Source organism: Chinchilla lanigera, unplaced genomic scaffold (assembly GCF_000276665.1).
Source record: "Chinchilla lanigera isolate Chin_1 unplaced genomic scaffold, ChiLan1.0 scaffold00006, whole genome shotgun sequence".
NCBI lineage: Eukaryota > Metazoa > Chordata > Mammalia > Rodentia > Chinchillidae > Chinchilla > Chinchilla lanigera.
In genome coordinates this window covers 117174-143564 of record NW_004955407.1, presented here as the reverse complement: position 1 = coordinate 143564, position 26391 = coordinate 117174, and the positions used below count along the sequence as shown (strand labels likewise).

Genomic DNA, 26391 nt, shown 5'->3' with positions numbered 1-26391 from the left:
GGGCCCAAATGAAGTAGTTAAAAAGCTCTTCCATATGGAATTCCGTATTTATGGAATTCCATATGGAATTCCGTATTTAGCTTTTCTAAATACACATTCTTGTAACTCTTATTTATGGAGTCAAATTCTCCTAGGAGTTTGAACACTTTCCTAGATTTAAATCAGTCAGCTCTCAAATCTTCTTTAGGCCAAGAGATGTTACTAGGTCTCTCCAAGTACAATCTGTACTGTACAACTTATATTCAAGGGTTTATAAGTAAACATGTGATTCCAGTGCAAGTTTTTATACATTAGGAATTCCTCTTCATGCTAGGGGATGTGGCTCAGAGACAGTGCACTTGCCTAGCATGTGCTTTCTTATGCCAGTGCTGGAAAGAGGAGAGAGAGAGACAGAGAGAGAGACCTCTTCATACATATATACCCCAATAAAACAAGTTAAAGATTATGTACACAATGGGAAATAAAATTCTAGAATAGGTATCAATGGAATGGTTGTTTTCCAGGATGATTCTACCAATATTTCCTCCGAAGGATCTCCTCCTCTTTATCTCAGATGAGTCTGTGCTGGGGCTGCCTGTGGCTCTTCCTCTTGTAGAGTCCTCTTCAGAGTGGAGAGAAAAGGAAGTCTGGTCCATGTCAGTTTCACTGTCATGGTAACAGCCATCAAAGGCCATGGCTTGCACTGCATCAATGTTGTACATTCCAGAAATCTGTCAAGAATATGGCTTTATGAATAGGAATTACAGTAAAAATATAAATCAAATTTTAAAAATGGTTTTTATAAATGCTAAAAATGTTTTACTTCTTAATGGAATTTTGGTTTTGCCTTTGGTGTCTGACTAAAACTCACTTTAATAATAAATAGAAAACATCATCCTATGGATCTTCTTTTTTGGTACCAAGAATCGAATTCAGGACCTCATGCTTGCCAGGCAGGTACTACACCAATAAGCTAAATCCCTGGCTCCCATCTTATAGATCTTAATTTAGTAATGAATTTTATATTTATTTCCATAAAGGTATTTAAGCATCATAAAAGTGAAAGTTATGCAACTATAAAGTCAATGTTTTCTAATTTATTCCTAGCCTGACAGATTGTTATAGTGGATGCATGTTACTGTCTTTATTTCTCTGTAGTATGAACTGTTTGCCATTAATTTATGAGTTGAAGTTGAATATAATTTACTGGAACATCACTATGAGCCAATTGGATTTGATTTTTAGTTTATTTTTCCTCCTTGAGAACGTAGCAGTCTGCCTAGTCAGTACAGTTTTTTGTTCAAAAAAGAATAATTGCATCTGGTAACATATGTATGCTTAAGTTAGGGATTGGTAAGGGAATGATTTTAGCTGTTTTTTAAAACGTGCAAATTAGCCAGGCCTTCTTATTTTTGCTTAAAATTATCTATAAGTGATGATAACATAGACCAATTAAATGTAAAATTTGCTTATTATTCTGAAGTAGAAAATTGCCAATGCCTGCCTGGCAAGCTCAAGGTCCTGAGTTCAATTTCTGACACACACACACACAAAAAAGAAAGAAAATTACCAGTGTTTTCTGGCTCCAGTGCCTGATTGGATTGGATTGGATCTAAACCAGAATTTTTGTTTCAGATTTTACTGTTGGGGAGATTGACCTTCTCACTAGCATAGAGCAGTGTCTAGGAACCAATTGTTAGTAATTGCTTTTTGTGAAAACAAAAACATTTCCTGATCTATAGGGAAGTTGAAAAGTGGGCAAATGTGAAGAGGGTACTCTAGATGAAATTATTCAGAATTCAAATTGGAGGCTGCAGAGTAAATTCTGTTAAAACTTGTATTTGGGTCATAACAATTTAAAAACTTAATATTTGACTGAATTCAAAAGAAATAGAAACTATTTTGTGTAGTCAGTGCACTAACCAGGAATTCATACATTGGGGTACATTGAACTTTTATTTAATTGCTGAGATTTTCATAATAAAATGAAAATGGACTAAATAAAATGCAAAAAGATCAGGGTGAATAAGTAACTTGAGACAGCTGATATTACTAGTGTATTCAACTATGGATCTGACACTAGAAAAGTAGGTAGTCTTGTTAATTGGTTTCCTGAGATACCCAGAACACTGCTGAGCCATCCACTATTTTTATCAGAATAAAAATGTCAGTGCATTAAAAGAAAAAAATCTTTGCAGAACAAGGGTTCTCATTCTCCATTATGATAATTTAGAATTATCTATGTAACTGATTAAAGTTTGCAGCCTACAAGTTACCATAAGGCTGCAGTTTTTTACAGGTTTTTGTCAGTTGTCCAACAGAATTAGAACTGGTCTTTAATTTTTCATTGCAGGCCATATATTAGCATGCTATTAAGGTATATTTTGTCTAAACTATAGACTGACTGTTTCAGACTAAGTTCTATGTCCTGGAATTAAAGAAACATTTGGATAAGGAATAAGAAAAAAATAGCTTCCTTTCTCCCTCCTAGGTGAGAGTCAACATGAGGGAAAATTTTTCTAAGGTCTCAGTATTCTACTGGTTCTTAGTATTTGTGGCTGGTTGGAGGATGTGTGCTATGCTAGAGGTGGAGGAGGCAGTATTTCGTGGGGTGGTAGTGATGGGTGATGGTGGTGTTTTGTCTCTGTAATGGTGATGGTGATGGTGGATGATAGTATGGTTAGTACTGCTAGTGGTTGTGGTTAATAGTGGTGGCAGTGGCGGTGGTAAAAAAGGAGTTTTGTCTGACTGCATATCTTTATAGGGAGGAAATCCACTGGCCTAGCATTTAGACCTTCCTTACTATCCATCATTCATTACCCTCTCAGTGTCTGGGGAAAAGAACTAGCATGTGTGACCCAGTCCCTTTTGAGTTTTGACTTTGGAATCCATATTGTTGTCCATGTCTGTTCTTCAAAATGATGTGAAAGGAGACTAACCTAACAGGGAGAATCCTAAATTGCTTATTTTGTGAAAAGCGTAAGCACCATTTATTGTATCATTTAACATTCACAGCAGCCCCATGAGAAAAATAGGTAAGAAATTACACCATTTGGGGAATGCAAATAGAGGTTTAAGAGACTTAGCCTAAAACACAATGTTGGGAAGTGGCAGAGCTCAGTTTGGCATCGTTCTCTAGGAACTATGAAAGCTGGAAGTACTTTGGTCCTGAGAAAAGCATCCTGCCTTGACAATTCAGTCATTAGTCACCAGGCAATCTTACATTTTGTGATATTAGCTTTGCAAAAGTGTAAATAAATGCCCCTGCAGTGATTGTGTAGTCCTCTTTTCACATTTGGAAAGAGGCCTCTCCACCTGACCTCAGCTCTTGTCTCTTGCCTTTATTTTCTAAATCCCCTCACCGTTTTTGATCTGGGAGAGCCATGCTGGTTCATGGCATCACTCCTTTTTAACTCTGAATCACTTTTTCTTTTATTCTTATGATGTATGAATGTCAAGTAGTACATTTCTTTGAGATAACCATGGAGGAAGAGAAAATGAGGGGTTATTTAATGGATACAGAATACAGTTTTGCAAGAAAAAAATCTCTGGAGATTGTACAACAGTTTGAATATACTTAACATTGCTGATCTATATACTTTAGAATAGTTACAATAGTAAATTCCAAGTTATGTGTATCTTAACATAATTAAAAACTCCCAAAATTTATCAAAGAAGATGGTTATTAACTCAAAAAATTCTTCATTGGGTACACAAAAAAATTGTATGTAACTTCCTAAATTAAAAAATATCAGACAGTGTGAAAACATTTGTGTGGCAGATAAGGGCAGGAAAATGTGGATATGTGGGAGGCAAAGGACTAGCTGGAGATGGCCAAGATTACTTAAGGTTCTGTTTCTTGGGTTAACTAATCCTTGAGTCAAAACAAGAAAAATGATTTCCCTCTTTTCATGTTTTTGAGTCCCCTTTTATTTTACAGGTTATCCAAATCACTGTTCGTTGCAGAGTGAATAATGGACTAGCAGCATCAGCATCACCCCAAGCTTGTTAGCAATGCACATTCTTAAGTTATACCCCAGCCAGGCAGTCAACATGTTGATGAGAATGTGGTGATGTGTATGTACCATTGGAGCACATTGGTCTGAAATCCCGGTTTTCTCACATTTGCACAGCACCCTACTGTGTGAATGTGTGTGATACACAGCCACATGTTGTCAACAAGAGCAATGGAAGCATCTGTAATGAAACAGGCAGCTTCTATAAGAGGTTCAACTCAATAGCAAAAGAGACGATGAAGTTAGCATCCCAGAAGATCTGGATTATAGCAGCATTTTTGTTGGCTGTGAGTCTTTTGGCAAAGCAGTTTACTTCAATAAAATTCTGCTTCCTCATTTTTTAAAACAGAGATGATCATCTTGCCAAGGCCTACAGTGGGGAGCTGATATGAAGCTTCAACATGGAGAGATGACATAAAATCACTATGAAGATATGAAGTGCTATCACTAGAAATTAAAATATATTAAATAAAGTTCTGGGTATGTAAGAATTAAATCAATGTGAGTATATTTCACTAAAATTATACACACACAGAGTCTCTCAAATGTAGGCTAGCAAATGAATAAATGTTAATCATTTGGGTTCCTAAAGTACAATATCTTAGGTCAGTTCTCATTAGAAGTGGGACTGGGTCCCACAATCTTTGTGAAATGAAGCAGAGAGCATGTAACCATATTAAGCAATGTCACAAAAATGTAATGACACCAAGAGCCCAGAAGGCACCTTAATTCTAGGATATTGTGGGGAGAAGAACCTCCATTTTTGCTTTTCCACTCTTCTGAGTGAGAGAAGGGAAAAAATAAATCCTGAGAAACAGCGTTTGCTGGTTGAGAGCACAGCCTTGGGTCAAGGAGACCTAAAAGCAAACCTTGATTCCTCTTTATCTGTTTGACCTTGTCTGTCCTTATTCTGCTTTTATGAAATGAGGGTGATAAAGCATTGATCTCTTGGGTTATTGTGGGAATTAAATACGACAACATACGTTAAGTGACTGGCATAATGCCAATATATATGAACAAACACTCATTACGTATTAACTATTATTATTATCATCATCACTCTCTTGAAAGGTATACCAACCCCTCTTTTCAAGCAGGTATAGGCAGGGGAGAGGATCATGTTGAGAGTAACCCTTCGAACACAAAACTCCTGAGAAGATGGATGAGGATATGGAGAAACCAGTCAGCACAGAACAGAGATTAAAGTTTAACATTACACTGTCACCATCCTGTAAACTTGCATCTTGCCAGAGCACATGGGCCTACTACAAAAGCTTGTAGAATCATCAGGAGAGGGTTAGAGAACAGCACAGAAAGTGTCGCATTCCAAAAGGGATCTCATAGTCAAAGCAGAGTGGTACCTTCCCTTTCTTCTTGCATCGCTCCTGCTCTTCCACTGTGGTGAGATAATTCACGGCTGCGTACTCAATGACTGACAGAAACACAAAGAGGGAGCTGACCCACAAGTATATGTCCACGGCCTTGACGTAGGACACCTGGGGCATGGAGGCACTCACGCCAGTGATGATTGTGGACATGGTCAGCACTGTGGTGATTCCTAACATGAAAGAATAGTGACAAGGTCAGTGACATAGCCATCCATTTCCCGAGCTGGTTCAGAGTCCCAGCAGCTGGTGCATTTCCAGAATAGCACTAGTCTGGTGATCCAGTTGGTGGCAGGGGGAATCTTTGCATGTTAACCCTGCACACCAAGAAGCTCTCGTTGGATTTTTCTTTCCCTCTTTTTTTCTTGCCCTGACTGCTCTTGCCCACAATGTCCTTTCTTCCATCTGGAGACACAGAGCCTGACATGTCTGTATCCTACCCTCAGATGGGCCTCTTCTAACCATCCCCCAAAAGAAATGTGTTCAATATTTTAAAAGTTATTCTGAGAAAGAAATCTCAAAGTCATTTCCCCTAACTTTCCCCATTATTTCACAACCTTTATTGTTAAGAGAATTATCTTTGTGTGACCTTTACACTTTCATGCTGCAAGGGGATCTTGTTTCTCAGTGATCTTTAGCAGCATTGAAGATTGCTATTCTCTGTATTTTTCTCTCAAAAAGAACACTCAGAGGCCATAATTATTCTCTTTACCCCTCCTTAATGAAACTGCAGAGACCACATGTGCTACTGGAAGCTCAGTCTTTAGTAAACATTTACTGAGCAACTGCTAAATGCCAGTTGACAGTTCCTCTCATCCCCCCTTCCTTCCTTCCCCAGCCCTTCTCCCTTCCTCTCTTCTCAGAGTTGATGCCCTTTCCCTTTTCTTTTCCTCTGTTTCTCTTTATTCCCTTGTATAGGCATCAGAGGCAAAGAGATCAGGTTCTGGGAGCTAGTGGAGGAAGAAGTGACTCTGAAGTTTCTTCAGTAAATTGCTGGGTCAAGAAATAGCAAAAATCGGGGGCTGGGGATTTAGCTCAGCGGCAAAGCGCCTGCCTGGCAAGTGCAAGGTCGTGAGTTCGGTTCCCGGTACCGGAGAAAAACCAAAAAACAAAAACAAACAAAGAAATAGCAAAAATCAACAAATGAAGTTATAAAGACTAAAAAGCTTCTCTATGGCAAAAGATTTAATTAGTAGAGTGAATAGATAACCTATAGAAATGGGAAAAAAACTTTGCCACTTACTCCTCAAAGGACTAATATCTAGAATATACAAAGAACTTAAAAAAAAATTAAAATACCTAAAATGTAAGTTCCAGTCCAGAAATGAGCAAGAGAAATGAACAGATGCTTCACAAAGAAAGAAAGACAAGTAGTCAACAAATATATGAAAAAATGTTCAATATCTCTGACCAATAGAGAAACACAAATTAAAACAATGCTAAGACTCCGTCTGACTCTGGAAAGAATGGTAATCATTAGGAAATCAAACAATAACAAATGTTGGTGTAGATGTGATAAAAAAGGAACCCTCCTGCATTGTTGGTGGGAATGCAAACTAGTACAACTGTTATGGAAATTAGTATGGAGAGTTCTCCAACAATTGAAATTAGAAATTCCATAGAACCTAGTTATCCTCCTGATAAGTATGTTCCCCAGAGAGCTTAAGTCCTATGTCTTAGTTACTTTTCTCATTACAGAGACAAAATACCTGACATCCAAAATTAAGGAGGAAAGGTTTGTTTAGCTCACAGTGTATGGAGGTTTCAGTTTATAATCAGCTGGCTCCAAGGCAGGGTGGCTTGATAGAAAGCAACCAACTGTTCATGGCAGTGGTGGAAAACAGCAAAGCAACAAGAACAAAAGGAGTGAGCCTCTTTTCCTCCCTTACATTGTATGTAGGCTACCTGCCCTAGGGCAAGTGTAGCACTCACACCCCAAGCACTAGACAATGAACCAATCACAGACTCTAGATTCCGTTGCCTTAAAAAAAGCCCATCCACCCTGACCTCACAAGGCTTTGGGGAGACACCTAGCCATAAAGTATAACATCATACTATAGTGATAGATATATACAAATGTTTATAGCAGCACAATTCATAATAGCTAAATCCTTGAAGCAGCCTTTCTACCCATCAACAGATGACTGGATAAGAAAATGTGATATCTATATAATGGAATACTACTTGGCCATAAAGAAGTATACATTTGAGACATTTTGTAGGAAAGTGGGTGCACTTGGAAAATATAATGTTGAGTGAAATAAGACACACAAGCTTAAATACTATATGGCATCTCTCATTTGAGTGAGGCAAAGTACAAACAAAGGAAATGATAAAGGATGGATAGAAAGGGACACGGGGATGGACCTCTTGCAATAGAGAAGTGGTTCAGGGGAACAAGGGTGTAGGGTGAGGAGGAGGGGCAGGAGAAATAAGAATAGAGATGTGCCATGTAGGGGAACATAATAACCTCAGTTAATACAAACACTATATAACATAACGTGGCCTAATACAAATAATGTCAACAAGTACAAAAAAGTAGATAAGGGAACCTGAGGAGGAGGGAGAGGGGAGGAAAGGGAAGAGGGGTGAAATGAACAAACCACATGAAACCACTCCCCAAGATGACTGTAACTGTGCAAGTTGCAAATGTACTAATAAAAAAATTTAAAAATACATTGTTGTCTGTGGGAAGGAACATTCCATGTCTACACTCCTTTCTCAAAGGGATATTGTAAGAGTTCTACATAGAGTGAAAGCATGGTCTTGTAAATATTTGAAATGTACACTAGCTGGCATGATTTTATTGCTTATCTTCCCACTAGAGAGGTGCAAATGAAATCTTTCATGATTTTTACAAGCTGTGAGGAGTCCCAAACAGTGGGAAGATTTTACTCCTAAGTGTACAGACACAGCATGTGAACAGCTTTCACCAAATTCTTTCTATTTTCTGTCTAGTTATTCTGTGAAGTTCTCATTTAAGGGGGCCCATATCAAACATAGTGGCAACTCTACAGGGTCATTCAATTTCAGATGAAGTTTTTAGTTTATAGCATGAAGACCAACACAACCTAGTAATTTGACAGTCACCATGGGAGAACCCAGAATCTCACCTTTGATATGTACTCCAGAATAAGAAACATAAATAAAGTTCTAGTTTGTAACATAAAACTCAGGTCTCACTGAACTCAGGTCTCACTGAGTCCAGGTTTCTTACTGACAGTGCTCAAATCATCAATATGCACATGCGTGTATGTTGTTTTCATTCTTTGACTCCAAAATATATTTGCTAGCTGGGCGTGGTGGCGCACGCCTGTAATCTCAGCACTCAGGAGGATGAGGCAGGACAATCGCTGCAAGTTTGAGGCCAGTATGGGCTACAAAGTGAGCTCAAGGCCAGCCTGAACTACATAGCGAGACCCTGTTTCAAAAAGACAAAAACTCTTAATCCCTTTAGACGTTCACTATCACATACTAAAGGAATCCTGGACTAACATTCCTATTTAGTTTATTCCATTAATTCAAAAAAATTTTAAATTTTTTTAACTGATTTTCTGAGATATGGGAGATCAAACTTCATTTTTTGATAGACAGTAATGTGGACTTAGCAGACAAAATAAAGGTTTCAGAACTCCAGTGGCGCAATCAGTGGTGGTACTGCTATAGAAAAAATGAAGGTTTTGAGGAGAACAAAGACTTAAAACTGTGTACACACGAGAGTGTCTCATGATATATTTGGAACTGATGACTACTTGGCTAAAAAAAAAAAAAAATTATGTAAAGTTTCCAGGGAAAAATAAACTCTCAGTCATTTCTTTCAGAGTTGCTTAGCCCAACTAACTTATTACAACTTTATTTTGAAAATCAGTATTTTAGATTTTCCTTGTTTAAAATGAGAAAAAAGAATGAGAGAACAGAGAGGAGGGATTGTTGGGCAGGGGGAGTGATGAGAAAGCTGATACATAAATTCCAAAAGCAATAGAACTTGAAGTGAGTACTGTTGCAGCTACATTAAACATACTATGTTCCGAGCCACCCCTTGGAAATGCTTTAATCTTGACAAATAGTATTCCTTCCAGATCCATTAAAGTTAATTTCCCAAGAAAGGAGTTTTGAATTATATGAAGTGACTATTTAGTTAGAGGAAGGTCATGTGTTGAGGTTAGAAAATTATCTTCCCACCTACTGATACTGCTATGCACAGTTAGGAAGTGTTATAAGAAAATATTTAGTCTGGCCATTTTACTCAGCTCCTTTGAGTCTTTGCAACTTCCAGACATTAACTTTTAAGTACACTTATGGGGTGAGTTAAGGATAGTATGGAGAAAAATATTCGTCGTTGTGTTTTATTAGGCACTTTTGGCTGTGCATGGTGTGTAGGTTTCTTGACAAGTTTGACAGCTGTAGGACAGACAAGCATCATTTCTAGAACTACTGAGGTTGTTTCCCCTTAATAGTGTGCTGCAAGCAGTTCTCCTGCAGAGAGGAAGAATCTCCGTTTACCTTCAAGTAACTGAAAATATTTTTACTATTAATGGAAATAGAAAGGCAGTATGACTGGACCGGACCAAGAACAGGAGGTAAAAGAAGCAATTGCAGGTGTATGCTACTGCTTTGTGCACGTCAGTAAAATGTGCCTCTTGCTCTGGTGCTCACCACCAGAAACTATGCATTTCATAGAGCACAGGCTGGTTTTTGCTGCCAAGTTCCTGTGGGTCAGGTGTCACAGAGTCTTGGATGATGACCGTGGGCAGATAGGTCTATTAGAAAAATCCAAGGGAAATTTAGCAGGGTCATTGCACTGGGTAGGACAGAATAAATGAAAAAGGAGACAGTAAGAATGTTAAGCACACTTTAGAGAGAAGATTGTAAAGGTTTAAATACCTGAGAACTACAGTTCCTCAAGACCTTTCTCAGGGACTCTGTGTAGTAAAAATAAATTTGACTGCAGTCTCAGACACTCTTTGGTTTTGTCATTGTGTCAAAATTTGCACTGACAGTGCAGGTGCAATGGGTGGTAAAACTGCCATTACCTCAGCATAATCTAAAGCAGCAGCACCAAACACACCAATCACCACTGTTTTTCCTGTCCCAGCACTTACATGAAAAGGAAAGGCAGTAAAACTTACTAATTTTATTAAAGTGTAGTTCTTGAATATGTGCCTTTTTAGCATTTTGGGTCATGGAATGAGAAATGTACACAAAGTGCCCTGCATACCAAAGCAGAAAGGCTGTCATAAGGAAAAGTACTCAGGGAATGGGGTCATGAGGTGAGCTAGACACTTTTAAAAGTGGAGCACCATTTTTACTCAAAAGAAAAACTGAGGACAAATTGATCATCCAGATTTTAGCATTTGGCAAACATTTTCTTAAAGCCAATCTAGCCTATTACTTCAAGTAAAATAATTATTGATGGTTATCAACTATATGATTTAAGCTTTCCAAGCAAAACTAGAATTTTACCAAACTTATCTACATCACTTATGAACATCTTCTTACTTAACATTTTCTCATGAGTAATTAGTGGTGGTACTTAATGTGCTTTTGATGTTGCATAATGAATTACAAAAATCTTTTAGAGATCTCTATAATTCAGTAAATCAGTATTTTCCAAATGACCAGTGCAGTGGGTAAAAGATCTATCTGTTCAAAGTACAAGATAGACTGGTGGAGTTTAATCTAACATAATAGAAAAAATTGATGTTATTTCAGATTTAACATTGCAAATAACCTTCGAGAAACTATTCCTTTTTGAATTTGGGTATGAGTCAATATCTCAAATTATCTAGAAAAACTCAAATTAGTAGTCATGTTTCCAAGACAAAATTATCCAGAAAGACCCAAAACACTAGTCATTTAAAAAATACTAGTCATTTTTCAACCACATATTTGATAAAGTCAGATTTTTCCCTATATTTCAACCAAAACCTATTACAATAGACTGAAGAAGCAAAGATAAAATCCAATTGCCTAAGGGCTGGGGATTTAGCTCAGCGGCACAGCACCTGCCTGGCAAGCGCAAGGTCATGAGTTCAATTCCTGGTACCGGAAAACAAACAAACAAAAAAACAAAAATCCAGTTGCCTAAATGTAAGACCTGAAATATGCAACTATTAGAAGAAAATACAGGGAAACAGTTCAAGACATTGGTATGGGCCATGATTATTTGATAACTCCTGCAGAGCATAGGAAATAAAATAGATAAAAGCAATAATACCAAACTAGGAAGCTTCTATATACTGAAGAGAATAATCAACAGAGGAAACAGATAACCTACAGAATGGTAAAACATGTTTTACAAACTATTCATCTGACAAAGGATCACTATCCATAATATATAAAAAAAAAAGTCCTCAAATTATTTGTTTTAAAAACAAGTAAATGATATGAATAGATACTTCTAGAAAGAAAGAAATTTGAATGGCCAACATATTTATGATAAAAAACTGCTTAATTTCATTAGACTTCAGGGAAATACAAATCAAAACCACAATGAGCTATCACCATATCCCATAAATGGGCACCATAAAAAAGACAAAAAACAAATGTTGGCAAGGATATGAATTTCCATATACTTCTGGTGGGAAAATACATTGGTACAACATTTATGGAGAAAGAAATGTGGTATATATACACAATAGAATATCATTCAGCTGTAAAGAAGAATGAAGTCATGTTATTTGCAGGAAAATGTCAGGCAAAGAAAGACGAATTTTGCATATTTCCTGTTCCCTCTTATGTGGATATTAAAATAAGTTAATCAGAATTATAACAGTGATTACTGGAGGCTGGGAAGTTAGCGGGGAGACCGGATGGAAGAGGCATGGACAATGGACATTCAACACAAATAGAAGTAGTAAGTTTTGTTTTTCAAGATAGTGGGGGCCTTAGTTCACAATAGTCTATTCTATTTTTTATGAGTAACTACATGACTGGAGCTTGAAGGCTGTAAACACAAAGTAATGACAAGGGATGGAAATGTTAATGGCCCTGATTTGATGGGAATGCTATACTTTACTTCCAGGAAGTGAGTGGCATCCCATTTGGAAGGCTGGGTAAAGAAGAGTGCAAAGAATCTTTAAAGGGGCTGGGGATTTAGCTCAGTGGTACAGCACCTGTCTGGCAAGCACGAGGTCGTGAGTTTGATTCCCAGTACCAGAAAACAAAACAAAACAAAAAGAATCTTTAAAAAGTTTTGACCAGTATTCTAGGAGTACCATTGTTCCCTTAAGTTAACAAAAAAGGGAGGGTGCCACTTTTGAATTTTATATTATTTTACCTAAATGTGTGCAGAAACTTCCCATCTCCCAGAGATGAGATGTGGATGCAAGAGCACAGAATCTGGAGAATGACTGAAATGTAGCCTTTCCGGTGTCTCTGTTCACTTCAGTCTGCCATGAAGCTAGCAACTTATAGCTGTCACTCTCACAGGGCAAGAGCAGCACAGTCATCTTGAGGAATGTGATGGAGAGTCATGTGCAGGAACCTTTAGCGACTGACTGCCTTTCTCAGCCTGGCTCTAGAGCTAGAAATGTGCCCTCCGTCTCTCCTGTGGCTCTTTGCTACTCCACTTGGTGCTAAGGTCAGGACAAGAGGCTCTGGTGTAAAGACACAGTCAAAATAATTACTCATTCAGATGGTGTTTTTTCCTTGAAGATATTCAAGCCTCAAATGCTTGCAGACTAAAGCTTTTAAGATGGGAAAGAGGTGGACAAATTATTAATATTAATAATTTATGCCTTTCAAACGATCTTTTGAAGTACGCATATAATTTGTGAATATTAACTTGGAACCATCCTTTCTGGAATAAATTGTGTGATAATTACCATGATTGTGAAGGACTGCTCACAATCTTCTCTTGAGATAGATCGTTACAGGCAAAAGAGCAAAATCAGATGAAATGAGGCAGCTCTGCCCTGAACCAGCCAGGAAGGCATGTGGGATTTACCCTTGGGTTCTCATTAATTGTCATCTAAATACTTAGCTTGGCACCTTCCACTTTGTAAGGACTCAATAACTGCTAAGTGGGTTTGAAAAAGTTCCCATAAATCAGTGTGTGTGACAGTGGCATATAATATGCTAGATGGAGTAGACAATCATGTCTGTGTGGTGTCTTAACAAGGCGGGCAATGTCTCTTCACCTGAAATTGGCTGACTAAAGTACTGCAGTACCTAACATTCTGCTGTGGTTGATTTTGATTTTGGCCTTTGTGTTATGCCCTAATTTCTAATCAGCACTTACGTTCTCAAATTCAGTAATCCACCCTTCCCCTCAAATGTATTAAGACACCAACAGACTAGTGTGAATTAGTCTAAAGGTTCTTCCTTCTATGATGTAAAGGTTTGTCATGCAAAGCTAAAAGGACTTAGTAAGGGGGATGGTATGGCTCGACGGGGAAAAGGGATAGCTTTTTACAGCCAGGGCATTTATATTTCTTAGTTCTACCCTTCTTTCTTTACTATCCTCCAGCTGCAGATCTGCCAGCTGGTATAGCCTTCATCCCAATAATTTTGCTTCCCAAGGAAAGAGCACAATTATAATTTGCACTGGAAGCTGGCAAGATAAATACTTTAAGTTTAAAGTCTATCTCTAAATACCTACTAAACCAACACTCTCTTTTCCTCACTGTGTTTCCCTCATTTTTATTTACTTCCCCTGGCCTTCCTCCCATACTAGTGTTTCACAAGGTATGGAAGGATTTATTTACCCAGAGACACTCTGGCAGGAACAGCTCTTCGGTCAATCCAGAATGAAACCCAAGAGAGCATCACCATCAACATAGCTGGAAAGTAGGTTTGCAGCACAAAGAAGAAGATATGCCTTCGTAGCACAAAGTTGATGAAAAGCCTATAGTACCAACCTACGAGAAAGAGCCAAGGTTTTCATTAGGACAGGCTGCTTCTGGGAAATACCACTCTTAGAGAAAAACCCCACTTATTTAGCCACTGAACTCTTAGGGGACATGGAACTTGACACATTGAACTCTGTTTCTCTGGCCTTAGGTGGCACTTGGCCCTGGTACTCTACCACTGTCAGTCCAACAACCTGAACTACAGCATGCTTAATTATCTAACTCAAAGATCCATCCTTAACGTCCATACCTGCGGTTCAGGGATGAAGGGTAATTATATCGTGTGGGTGGTCTTTAAAGACCTTTCTCCAAGATACATTGTTGTTGAATTATTTCTGTAAGAAGGAAAGTCTTCAACACATGACCAGTGACTACATATAATATTCAATTAAGCCATTTTAGATATAACAAATGGAGGGAAACATTTTCTCTGAAAGAAAAGGCACTGTTGAGTTATTGGATTTTAACCTGGGATTAGGCAAAGAGGGAGTGAAGGAGGAGGAGTCTCATGCACACATTTCTGATATTACCTTGCTTTATTACATGGTAACCAAAGTGCCAATCTAATTAAATATTTGTTACAATACAGCAATGAATAATAAAGAGAATAGAAATACAAATACACATTTATGAATAATTTCTAAGATTAGTGTTTCTACAGGTGCATTTTATTTTGAAATGAAATTATTTAAAATTTAGAGATTATACTCTAAAAATTATAAAACAAAGTCATAGGTATTGCAAATTTATAGAATTCTTCTGGTAGTTTTGTAGTAACTTTTTAGGAAACCCAAGAAGGCAAAACTATTGATTGGGTAAAGTAAATATGTAGGCATTTGGAATAAGACACACACCACACACCAACCCACACTGAATTGTCGGCCTCTCCTTCTATTCTCCACCAAGTTATCATTAGCCTTTCTTTCTTCTGAGGAATAAGATGCTCTCCCTGTCAGTTGATACATATGTTTTAAAGTATATTTATTTGAAGAATACAGCAGACACATACTCTAAAATTAAAATATACATTTTTGAGCTATTCATCGTATTGTATTTGTCACTCACTTTATTATTGTATGCAATTAAGCATTTTTATTATGGCTGTAGTATATGACAGGAATCTGCCCTTATAGCTTCACATAATTATTATGTAGTTAAAAGAAACAAAGAATATCTGTAAAAGTAATTCATAAACATGCTATTTAAGTGATCCTTTTGTATCTGTAGAGGATTTGTCCCAGACCCTCTAATACATAAAAATCTATGAAACCTCGTTTCCCATGTAAAATGGTGTATTTGCACATAACCTATTTACATATTCATGTACATTTGAAATCCTCTCCATATTATTTATAATGCTCAATACAATGTAAATTATATGTAATTGTTAGGTTATATTACTTATTAAATAAGACAACAAAAATATTTCATCTTTTAAGAAATATTCCTGTTCAGTTTGTTTTCTTTTTCCCTCCCTCCCTCCCTCTTCTTTCTCTCTCTTTGCAGTGCTGGGAATCAAATCCAGGACCTCCTGCATACTAGGCAGGTGCTATACCACTGAGCTACACCTTCAGCCCTGTATCTTTTCTTTACTCCTAATTTTCCAGAGACAAATGATGTTTTCTGAGGTGAGGCAAGGTATCAGGAAGGAGAAATGCTGCTGTCCTATAGCTCTTCCAAGAAGGGAAGACTGGGGATGCTATTGCAGGTGAAGCAGCAGCCAGGGGCCCCTTTGCCTACCAGGAGGGGTAGCACTGTCCTGGAAAGAATGTGGAGCCCTCACTGTGGGAAGTGTTAGAAGAGTTTCTAACTCCATATTTGATGATTTTGGCTGCTGAAAACTCTCAAATTATACTTCTGGTGCCTCTTCATATCCAGGCAAGCCAAAAAAATCAATCAAAATACAACAAACAAACAAACCCCACAAAACTCCTGAATATGACTCTTCTGTCAACTGTGAGAAATTTAAACCATGCAAGTCCTGCCTTCCCCACATAAGGAACCCCCTGATCTCCACTCCCAACCACCACAAAATCCCAGGCCAACCTTCCTATTCTCTTAAGCCATTGCAGACCCGGTCAGGAGCTGAGCTGTTTTCTCAGGAAAGCCCATCCTATGGGTAATGAATCTCTTTGTAGCCTTTTCATGGTTTTTGTTGTTGTTGTTGTTTTTTGTTTTTTTGGTACCAGGAATCAAATTCAGGACGTTGCGCTTGCCAGGCAGGTGCTTATGTCACTGAGCTATATTCCCAGCCTTGTATCCTTTTATTATATGTATGGCATCACCAGTTTTGACATCTGAACCAACTTTTGGGTGTGTGGGGCCCATCTGTCCTCATCAGGCTGCCACAGGGTAGGAAGAAGGGAAACTGAAGACAGAGATAAGTGTGGAGTGGTGGGGCACACCTGTAATCCCAGCATTTGGGAGGCTGAGGCAGCAGGATTGCAGAGCGTTCAAGGTCAGCCTGGGCTACACTGTGAGTGCAAGGCCAGACTGAACTACATAGTCAGATGTTTCAGAAAAAATGAAAGAACAGATTATGAATATTAAAAAATAAAAATAAAGAAAGAGAGATTATGAATATTAAAAAATAAAAATAAAGAAAGAAAGGAGAGGGCTGGAGAAGCAGTATCCAGGAAAACGGAGAGTTAGTCCCAAGACAGGATTCAAGGATTTCACACCTACCAGCCGTCACTTTCAATGGCATTTTCATACAAAGGTGACAGACTGTTTTAAAAGGGTCAAGATGACAATGTTGGTGAACATGGAGATGATAGAGATTAATTTTATGATGACAAATATCATTAATATTTGTTGAACATTTTAAGTTTTATAAGTTGTTTAATTGTATTAACTCATGTATCCTCACAACCCTATGAGGTAGAGAGTGTTATGAAATTCATTTAAAGATGAGGCAATTGAGGATTAGAGGAATTGAGCAACTTGTCTAAGATCTGCTAGTAATAAGTAGTAGGACAGGGTTTGAACTCTAGCAGTCTCCTCCCAAGACTTGCACCGTTAGCTAATATATTGCACTATTATAGTGAGTAGTTATTCAATATGTCCATCGGGGGCAAGAGTAATTTCTTTCTCCTTTGTAAATCTACAGTGTATGACTTTGAGGAACATTGAGAAGAGTGAGGAGAGAAACCCTCCGCTACTTGTTGATGTTACTAGCTAGTGACAGGGTTTGGCAATGGTGTTAGAGAAGGCAATGCCAAGAATGAAACTTCAGCTATAAAATAGAAACTAACTATATTTCTTGCTCTTAAAGCTAGAGCCAGATACATAGATTTTTTGTGTGTAGATGATTTGAGAATGTTAGTTATGGTTAGTAGTTGTAATGATAGGAATGAAGAAAAAATATAAAAAATAGTTTTTGACTCAGCAAATATATCTAAACTGGATTCTAAGATGAGAAAGATATTTGAATTTGACTCTCAGAAAACCATGTTTGACAATTCATGGGCAATGTGTGGCAGAGTTATCATACACCTGTGAACTGAAATGTGTCTAAAAGTGATCTTTCTAGAACCTTCAGAATAGTTAAATAAACCTAGATTTGATCAGTTATTTTATATTTAAACATAACTTCAAAAATGCTTTACTCTTGCATTTTTTTTCTACTCAGGGCCCATTGTTGGCCTTCTCATTAAAAATGCATACATTTTAACAAATTTGAAAACACAAAGTGTGAAGTAAAATTGTAAAAGCTAATCGATACATACCCGTTTCTCAGAGGTATCTTTTGTTAATATTTCTAGACTTTTAAAACAGACACACACATGCACACATCCACACCCACACCTGCGCAGACACACACCCACACACCAATACATATATACACCTAAATGTATAAATATTTTCTTCAATAACAAATGTAAGACTGTGTTATATATTCTGTAAGTTACTTTTTTAATTTTAAAGAGAAAACAAAAGCAAAATAACAAAAACAAAGACATAAACAAAACAATAAAGACAATACAGAATTTCAAAACAAGGTGATAGGAGATTAACAATGGTTGTTGTATTACATATTGTTATCTTCATTGTAAATTACATTGTAAATAAAAATTGTTATGAATAACTCTCCATCTCATGCTACATAGACCTATACATTTGACCTAATTCTATTCTTTTCTTGTTTCACTCAGGAACCAATTTTATTTCTTGAAAATGTAACTACACTTGAATGTTAAGGATTTCTTATTCATTTAAAAATCTTTAAAAGCGTCTTATAAGCAATAATTTTTTTTTTTTTTTTTTTGGTTTTTCTCCAGTACCGGGAACCGAACTCACGACCTTGCGCTTGCCAGGCAGGCGCTTTTGCCGCTGAGCTAAATCCCCAGCCCCAGCAATAATATTTTCAATGTTAAGTATTTGGTCTTACTTTTCATAGATTCTAAAATATGACAAGAAGAGGATAAAAAAAAATCAATTAGTGTTGAGCCTATCCAGTGGGGCTTAGGAAGTTGGCAATCACTGCAAGTGAAATTTCACCTCTTCTTTTAAAGAAAATGGATATATCTTCATGGGCTCTTAGGCTTCAAAATCTGAAGAAATATCATTCCTATATTATGTTTATACTTTTTGTGCAGCAAATAATGCTGTTGGATTTCTGTGCTTCATATGTATCATTTCATATAACTTAAACATTACAAAGTTCTATTCATAATTTATCATGTGTCAAGGTTACTTTATTATAGAAATAGTAATAAAATTATATAATATAATTATAAATCATACTTCATGTATATAATTGTTCATTGTCTATATTACTTTATATATTAATTTAACTTAATATAGGACTAAAAATATTAAAAATCCTGACAAAATATATATCTATATTTGTTTATATATAAAAAAAGAAAAGGAGAAAGAAGAACAGAAGAAATATAATAATGGCGTTATCTCCATGAGATAGGATTAACAAAGCCTTCTTTGCCCTGTTATGAGTTCAGATTATCTACCATTTATGCATTTATTCAAGATGACTTTGAGCAGTTTCAATGAGCTAAGGATATATCAGTGATCAAAACATATAAATGCGTATTACTTATATATGCAAAAGGCAATAAACATGATTAAAATAATATCATTTGCTAAGTCATAAGCAATTAGGCCAACACTGGTGTGAAATAGAATGTTTCTTCTGGATCTTAATTGTCAAAGCATTATTGGTCCTAGAAAGTCAATTAGCTCCTCTGAGATGTAAACCTTGTTTTTACTTTTAAACATGCAGGATATTAGACAATTCTGTAACTTCTTTCAGAGGTCTACGAATAGTAAGCAGCACTACAATCAGAACTGAGTGTGCCGAAGGATTTGGTCAGGACAGCTCTGAACTTCAGGGCTTCTGTGGGCAAAATCTCTGGCCTGCACATGCTTCAATGAGCCATAATTATATTTTATCTGTCATAAATGATGCTGAATACTAGCAACTGGTGTGATGATGGGATTAATGGTGGGGGACAGGAAGTGGTGGAGGGAATGAGGCTGAGAAAGCTTCTAATCTTAGTTGACAGGGATGAAATACAACTTCTAAAAGTGTCTTATGTGAATGTTGCAAAGTAAAAATATAGCCATCACAGTAAATAGTATATAATATAGACTTGATTTTGAATGGATTTTCTATTGGTGCAGTGATGCTTTTAATTGATTAATTCATTTGGTTGATTTATTTATTTATTTATTTATTTATTTATTTATTTATTTATATCTGTCTTGTGTTAGGCACTTGAGAGCTGAGGAAAAATGGTCAGCAAGGTGGGCAGATTTCCTGTGTTCTTTCTAAGGAAAAGGTTACACTATAAAGTATTGTAATACTTCAGGTTTGGAGTAGTCATAAGTGCTTTGAAGACAAAAATGAGTATTTGTGACGAGGGAGGCTTATTTTAAGCAAGAAAAAACCCTATTTGAAGAAATATGTGGACAAACTTCTGAATGAAAGAAGGAGCTCGTCATGAGAAGATGGGGTAGGGGAAGTATTCTAGGCAGAGGGAGAGAAGGCCACAGTTGAGACCTGCAGACAAAGTGAGATGGGGTTGTGTGGGGACAAGTAATAAGGCCAGTAGGGGAGTAGGATGGAGGGACAGGCGTCCCGGGAGAATTCAGAGCAGTAAGCAGGAAGTTGATCATGTTGAGAAGATTGAATTTGGTTATAAGTACAAAGGCAAAAAGCTGAAGAATTTTAAGCAGGAAAAAACTATGATCCTTATGATTCAAAAGATCACTCTGCGTGCTGTACTGAAAGTAGATTGGAGGTGCCAAAGAGGAAAGCAGGGCGTCTAGTTAGAGACATTTTCACAAGAAGGAAAGAAGTAATGTAGTGAAATGTGGAAGCAGCTGTCTATAAAATGAGAGGGTTGATGTTATTAGTGAAATGGATCGCTTGTTTGGATTCAGCTCCATTCATATGTTGAGGTACTTTGCAAACAGCAGAACTGTGTAAGTACTAATCAATAGTCCACATAAAATGCTGTACCTGTGCTGCTATAGAAAGCTAATCCACTGGAAGCACTGAATTCCTCAATGAAGAACTGAGAAAGGGAAATGTGCTCTTCAGTATTTAAGGATTTGTTTCCATGTTTCCAGTATAGCATTAGATCATCTTCATTGTAAGCATCTAAAACAAGACAATAGCATTCCTGTAATTGCAACAAGCACTTCTGAATTTATGAGGTATGTAACCAGTACAGTTCTGTATATCCAGTGCCTGATTCAATAGCATATATCTATTTGGTGTCAAAACTTTTGTCAAAAAGTTTTACCTTCACAAAGAAAAAAATCTCTAAACATTAGACCTTTATGACTGATACAGTGTGGGGCTTTTCTTATGCCTACGTGTTATGTTAAAACTTTCCAAAAAGCTGCTCCTCTGCCTGAATGCATTATCACTCAACATCAAGCCAGGCCTCAGTGTGGTTCCACAGCATCGCTCACAGTCCCAGGGCAACTTTATGTCCTTAGGCCCTTTCTTTTGGTATCTCTACTGCAGGAAATTCCACCATAAGGCCAGTTTATAATGAATTTTCTTCCAAAACTGAACTTTCTAATGAAATTAGAGAGGAACATCTGTGGAGAAAATGTCCATTGAAATTCCTAGTATTTTGGCCAAATTGCAAAAAACCCCTTGCAGTCAGCTTTTAAGACAACTAACAAAAATAGCTGATGGGTCAGAGCAATTGTCTGGGAGCTGACTCAAATGCCTTTGCTTATGGGGTTTATGCCTAGAGCTGGGTTTTTCTAGGGAACCCATGTACACTTAATGGAAATTGTGACTCATCTGAGAACATGAATTCCACAGCTATCGAAATGTGGAAAGTCTGGATCAGATCTACATAGTAACATTAGAAGAATGCACCATTTTAGGGAGCTGTTCCTTCATAACCATTGTGGAAACTGCAGAATATGTTCTTATCAAAGTTTCCCCTTTCTAAACTTTGAGAGAAAACCATCCATGTCCTTAAAAAAAAAAAAAAAAAAAAAAAAAAAAAAAAAAGAGCAAAGCAAAAATAGAACAGAACAAAACACAGATGTTTGGAAAAATATATCAAGATTTTAAATATATGAAAGATTCTTGCTAAGAGCATGTTTGTTTTTTGGCAAGTATGTGATGGTGTGTTCAGATGATGTGTACTCACTCCATCAGGCAGTAAGACTTACAGCTTTCCAGTTCAAGGGAGCAATTTTGAGTGTCAAGAGGAAACCTGCTGAAATCCATAAAGCACATGGCTGAAACTGTTATCCTATAAAAGGAATGAGAAAAAGAAAACTGCAGATCATTTAACCATATGGCCTCATTAGCAACATTGAAGCTTCTTTATTGTTTGTCTGTTTGTGTGCCTATCAAGAATAATGCAGAACAGGTGCTACTGTCTTCTGTCCAAAAATGTGTAGTAGAAGGAAAGAAATCAAGTAGGGTAGATGACTTGCTTAAGACATGGTTAGTGAGTAAATTCCAGATCCCGTTATTGCTTTTGGCCTCACCATTTTGTGGCTAGTCCCCTCTGTATTTCCTGGCCCTAGTGTACATTTCAAATTGAGATTTTTAAAAATAGATTGAAATATTTTCTGCTTTTGGAAGAACCCAAACATTAATAGCCTCTCGCAATAAAGGTTTGCCATTGTGGTAAATACATTATCGGTAAGAGTTTCCTTCATAAAGCAAGTTTTCTTGAGGAAATTCTCTTTCCAGTAGTGAGGAAAAAGCCCAGAGCATATTAATCATAGATCTATGTACAAAATGCATAATTCAGGTGCTGCTGTTAAGTCAAAAGTTTCACATATTGATGAGGTTTTCTTGGTTTTTTTTTTTTCCTTAAGATTTTAGAGTCTAGATTTTCCTGGCTTCAGACAGAGTCTGTTGTACTATGATCTTGCCTCAAAGTAGAAACTTTGGTACCACAATAGCAGATCAGAGGTTCATAAAGAGCCCCCAAGCAAGTTGGTAAAAACAAAGGCAACAGATGTTCCTGCCCGTGGTGCCCTGAGTTAATCAGAAAAGTAGAAACATTTTAACTTCTGTTGGCTGAGTTCCACATCAAAATGACAAGCTAGGAACATATCTGGATGACTTTGTGTAAACAAACTGTATCTGTGGTGGTGTATTACTAGTGTGTGAAAGCTGGAAGGGACCTCTGAGGTCATTCAGTTCATCTTTTTCATGTTACATATAAAAAAGCTAACAATTATATTAGTGAGCTTTCCTATCTGTGGGACACAATACCTAACGCCCACAATTTATTTATTTATTTATGGTTTTTAGTTTTGGTTTTTCTCTGGTACCGGGAACCGAACTCACAACCTTGCGCTTGCCAGGCAGGCGCTTTGCCGCTGAGCTAAATCCCCAGCCCGACGCCCACAATTTAAAATGGAGAGATTTAATTTGGTTAATGGGTTCTGGGAGTTAGGTCTATGCTCAACTGGCTCCAAGGCAGAAACATCATGGTAGAAATACATAATGAAGCAAAGATGCTGAGTTCATGGCAACTGAGAAGGAAAGAATGAGAACAGTTCCAGAGAGGAAGGATCCAGGGACTATAAATAGCACCCAAGGTCACACCTGCATGACCAATCTGGACCACACTCAGAACTGTGCTTTACTAATCCCCTAGGCAGCTTCCAAGCCAATCAAATTGACAATTAAGCTTAATGGTCACAAGGATCAAGGAGGCTAGGTGGCCAGGTGATATCACAATCAAGTGTGGAACCAGGTAATTGATTCTGGACTTAGATGTGCTCTGTTCTTGGATGGAAGAGTTGTGCCAGTACAGTTTTGAGTCCTCCTAAAGTTTGGGATCTCTAGGGTCACTCAGGTTCCATGACTCACTAGAAAATCTCACAGAACTCAGCAAAGCTGTTGTACTCATGATTACCTTTACCATAATGAACAAGTTAAAATTTAAAATGGGAAAAAAATACAGGATCAATCAGAGACCAGGAACAAGTTTCCCATTTCTAGTGGAATTAAAGTGTTCCATTCTCTCACTGATCACATGCATAAAGTACTGAGAACCAAGGGAGGTTTGATATAAAAAACTTTAGCTGCGAGTAGACTATGTAGTCGTGGTTAATCACCCATGTGGCTGACATTAGTCTCCAGCTCCTTCGAAAGGTCAAGGTTAAACCACGTGGTTCAAGCCCTCACCATGAGCCATATTGTGAGTATAGATCATCTGGTATGGCCCCTGGATTCTATGTAAGCAAAAGCCCTTACAAAGTAGGTTAGTCTAAGCAACTAGAGCTTATCTCTCAAGAGCCTGGCAAGGGACAAATCTTTTTTCTTAGGATGTGTAAGGCAAGAACAACCTACCAAGTTTATGCTTACTATTCATCCCTTCACCAAACAATTTATTTTTTTATTTTAAAGATAACAAAAATATCTTAACAAACACACATATATTTAGAAAATAACAAAAACAATACAAGCAATACAGAATCTCAGACAAGGTGATAGGAAACTAACAATGGTTGTTGTATTATATATTGATGTCTCATTTATTTATTTATTTTTGTTTGTTTGTTTTTCTGGTACTGGGAATCAAACTCACAACCTTGCGCTTGCCAGGCAGGTGCTGTGCCACTGAGCTAAATCCCCAGCCCCTATATTGATATCTTCAATTTGGTTACTCAAACAAATACAGGCAGGTAAGATTGACCAAACACTTAAACATTAATTGTTCCTTTCAATGGAGCAATAAAAGTCAGTAGTACAACTATGTTAGCTGTCCTGTGTATACAGCGACATCAAACAAAATTTAAACAGTTGATTTCTTGGCCAGATACCGCTGTTCTGGCTTCAGTGCCTAGTGAATTTGAGTCCTGTACCTCTGAGTCCTATGTTGTCTCTGATTTAAAGTCTGACTGAAATAGTGCTTTTCATTAACTGCATTTATAAAAACACTTATAGGTTTTATAGAATGGCTGGCAACAGCACCTTTGTAAGTTTTTTTAATGCTGGGAATTAAAGCCAGGGCCTTTACACCAAGGTGCATTTCAGACATTTAAAATTTTTTTTTAAATTTTGAGACAGAGTTTTACTAATGTGCAAGATATCTTTAATGAGCAAAAAGAATGTATATCAGTTTTGTGTTGCCAGTATAACAACTTACCACAAAGCTGGGGTTCAATACAAGAGAAATCTATCCTTTCACAATTCTTGTGACCAGAATTCAAAGTCGGTATCACTGGGCCAGAATTAAGGTGTCACAAAGGCCCTGCTCCCTTAGGAGTTATTGGGGTGATCCATTCACCCTGCAACTTCTAGGAGCTGGGGATTTAGCTCAGAGGCACAGCTCCTGCCTGGCAAGCACAAGGTCATGAGTTTGATCCCCAGTACCAGAAAAAACCAAACCAAACCAAACCAAACAAAAACAAACAAACCCTACAACTTCTAGTAGCTGTTAGTATTCTTTGGTTTGTGGTCACATTACCTCCAGGTCTTGTGTGTGTATAAATTTTTCCTCTGCCTTCTTATTATAAGGATTCTTATGATTGCATTCAGGACCCTTCAAGTAATTTAGGACAACCTCCCAATTTTAAGAACTTTAATCACACCTGCAAGTATGCTTTTTGCCATATATGATAACTTTCACAGATCCCATGGATAACAATGTGGGAATCTTTTGGGGTCTTATATTTTTCAGCCTACTACAGAATATTTCTAAGATTCCTAGGTCATTTAAAATAGATTGTTTGTGATCATGGTATCTCCCCTGCCAGGTATGCTGTTACTGTTCTATTTCTTTGTTTGTTTGTTTCTCTTTTACTACTCTCTTTAAAATAAATAAAAAATAAAATAAAATAAAATAGATTGTATTTACCAGTTTTAGAATCTCTATTATAGGCTAATCAGTATTTATAGGATTCATTTGGGTAAAAGAAAGTATGGGACAATAAACAAGGAGTGTTGCTTTAAATAAAAAATAGAAAAAAGAAAAAGGAAGTGAGGAAATTAGTGCTAGCATGGATAATGACTGGTTTCCCATAAAAAATAAAGGTGTTTGTTAAGATAATTATATAGCTAGTGCAAGACCCCAGCAGGTTGCAGTGGGGTGTGGTGCTGAGGAGAAACAGGTTTGCATGCCTGTAAAGTTGTGTGCTACACATTTAAGGATTTTTCACAGCTCATCTCTACTCTATTTGTCCAACCACCATATGTCCAGAGTATAGTTAGAACTAGAAACTATTCTTTAAAATTTGGATATTAGAACCAAGAGAATCACATCTTCTGCTTGTTTCCCAGTCTTCAACCTTTTTAATGGATAGCAGTGTTGTAAGTTCAGTCTAAAGAGACCCCTCGGCTTTGGTGTGGATGGTTGCAGGCCAAGGAAACCAAAGGCAGCAGAGAGCCGTCCTCACCTGAGACTGAAGAGGACGTTTCCGTCAGGATGGACTCGCAGCATGATGTTCCCCATAGTTGTATCATGGATGAAGGATCTTTTAGAATGGACAAAAAAGATATCTGGAACCCAAATCTTTTCAATTAATCTATGATCAAAGGTCATACTTTTGTTTGTTGTGCTAGGAAAGGAGAGCCTTTCATCTTTCCAGTAATGCCTGAGGTAAAAAGTCATTGTAAAATCCTGGGCAGAAAGAAAAAGAGAACAATCAAAACCAGCAGGAATGAGGCTGAGGATCATCACTGCTCTATGAGAA

At 37.3% G+C, this 26391-nt stretch overlaps 1 protein-coding gene across 1 annotated transcript in view; it reads right to left on the bottom strand.

Annotated features, from left to right (window-relative positions):
• Positions 1 to 407: 407 nt before the first annotated feature.
• The window catches only part of Gabrr3 (gamma-aminobutyric acid (GABA) A receptor, rho 3), a 45389-nt gene continuing 19405 nt past the window's right edge, over positions 408 to 26391 (bottom strand). Inside the window, exons 4-9 of the mRNA XM_005375489.2 lie at positions 26095 to 26318; positions 21898 to 21980; positions 20717 to 20857; positions 14089 to 14241; positions 5357 to 5553; positions 408 to 710 (exon numbers count right to left, since the gene is read on the bottom strand). Coding sequence (XP_005375546.1) covers positions 408 to 710; positions 5357 to 5553; positions 14089 to 14241; positions 20717 to 20857; positions 21898 to 21980; positions 26095 to 26318 — 1101 coding nt within the window. The remainder of the gene's footprint in view (positions 711 to 5356; positions 5554 to 14088; positions 14242 to 20716; positions 20858 to 21897; positions 21981 to 26094; positions 26319 to 26391) is intronic.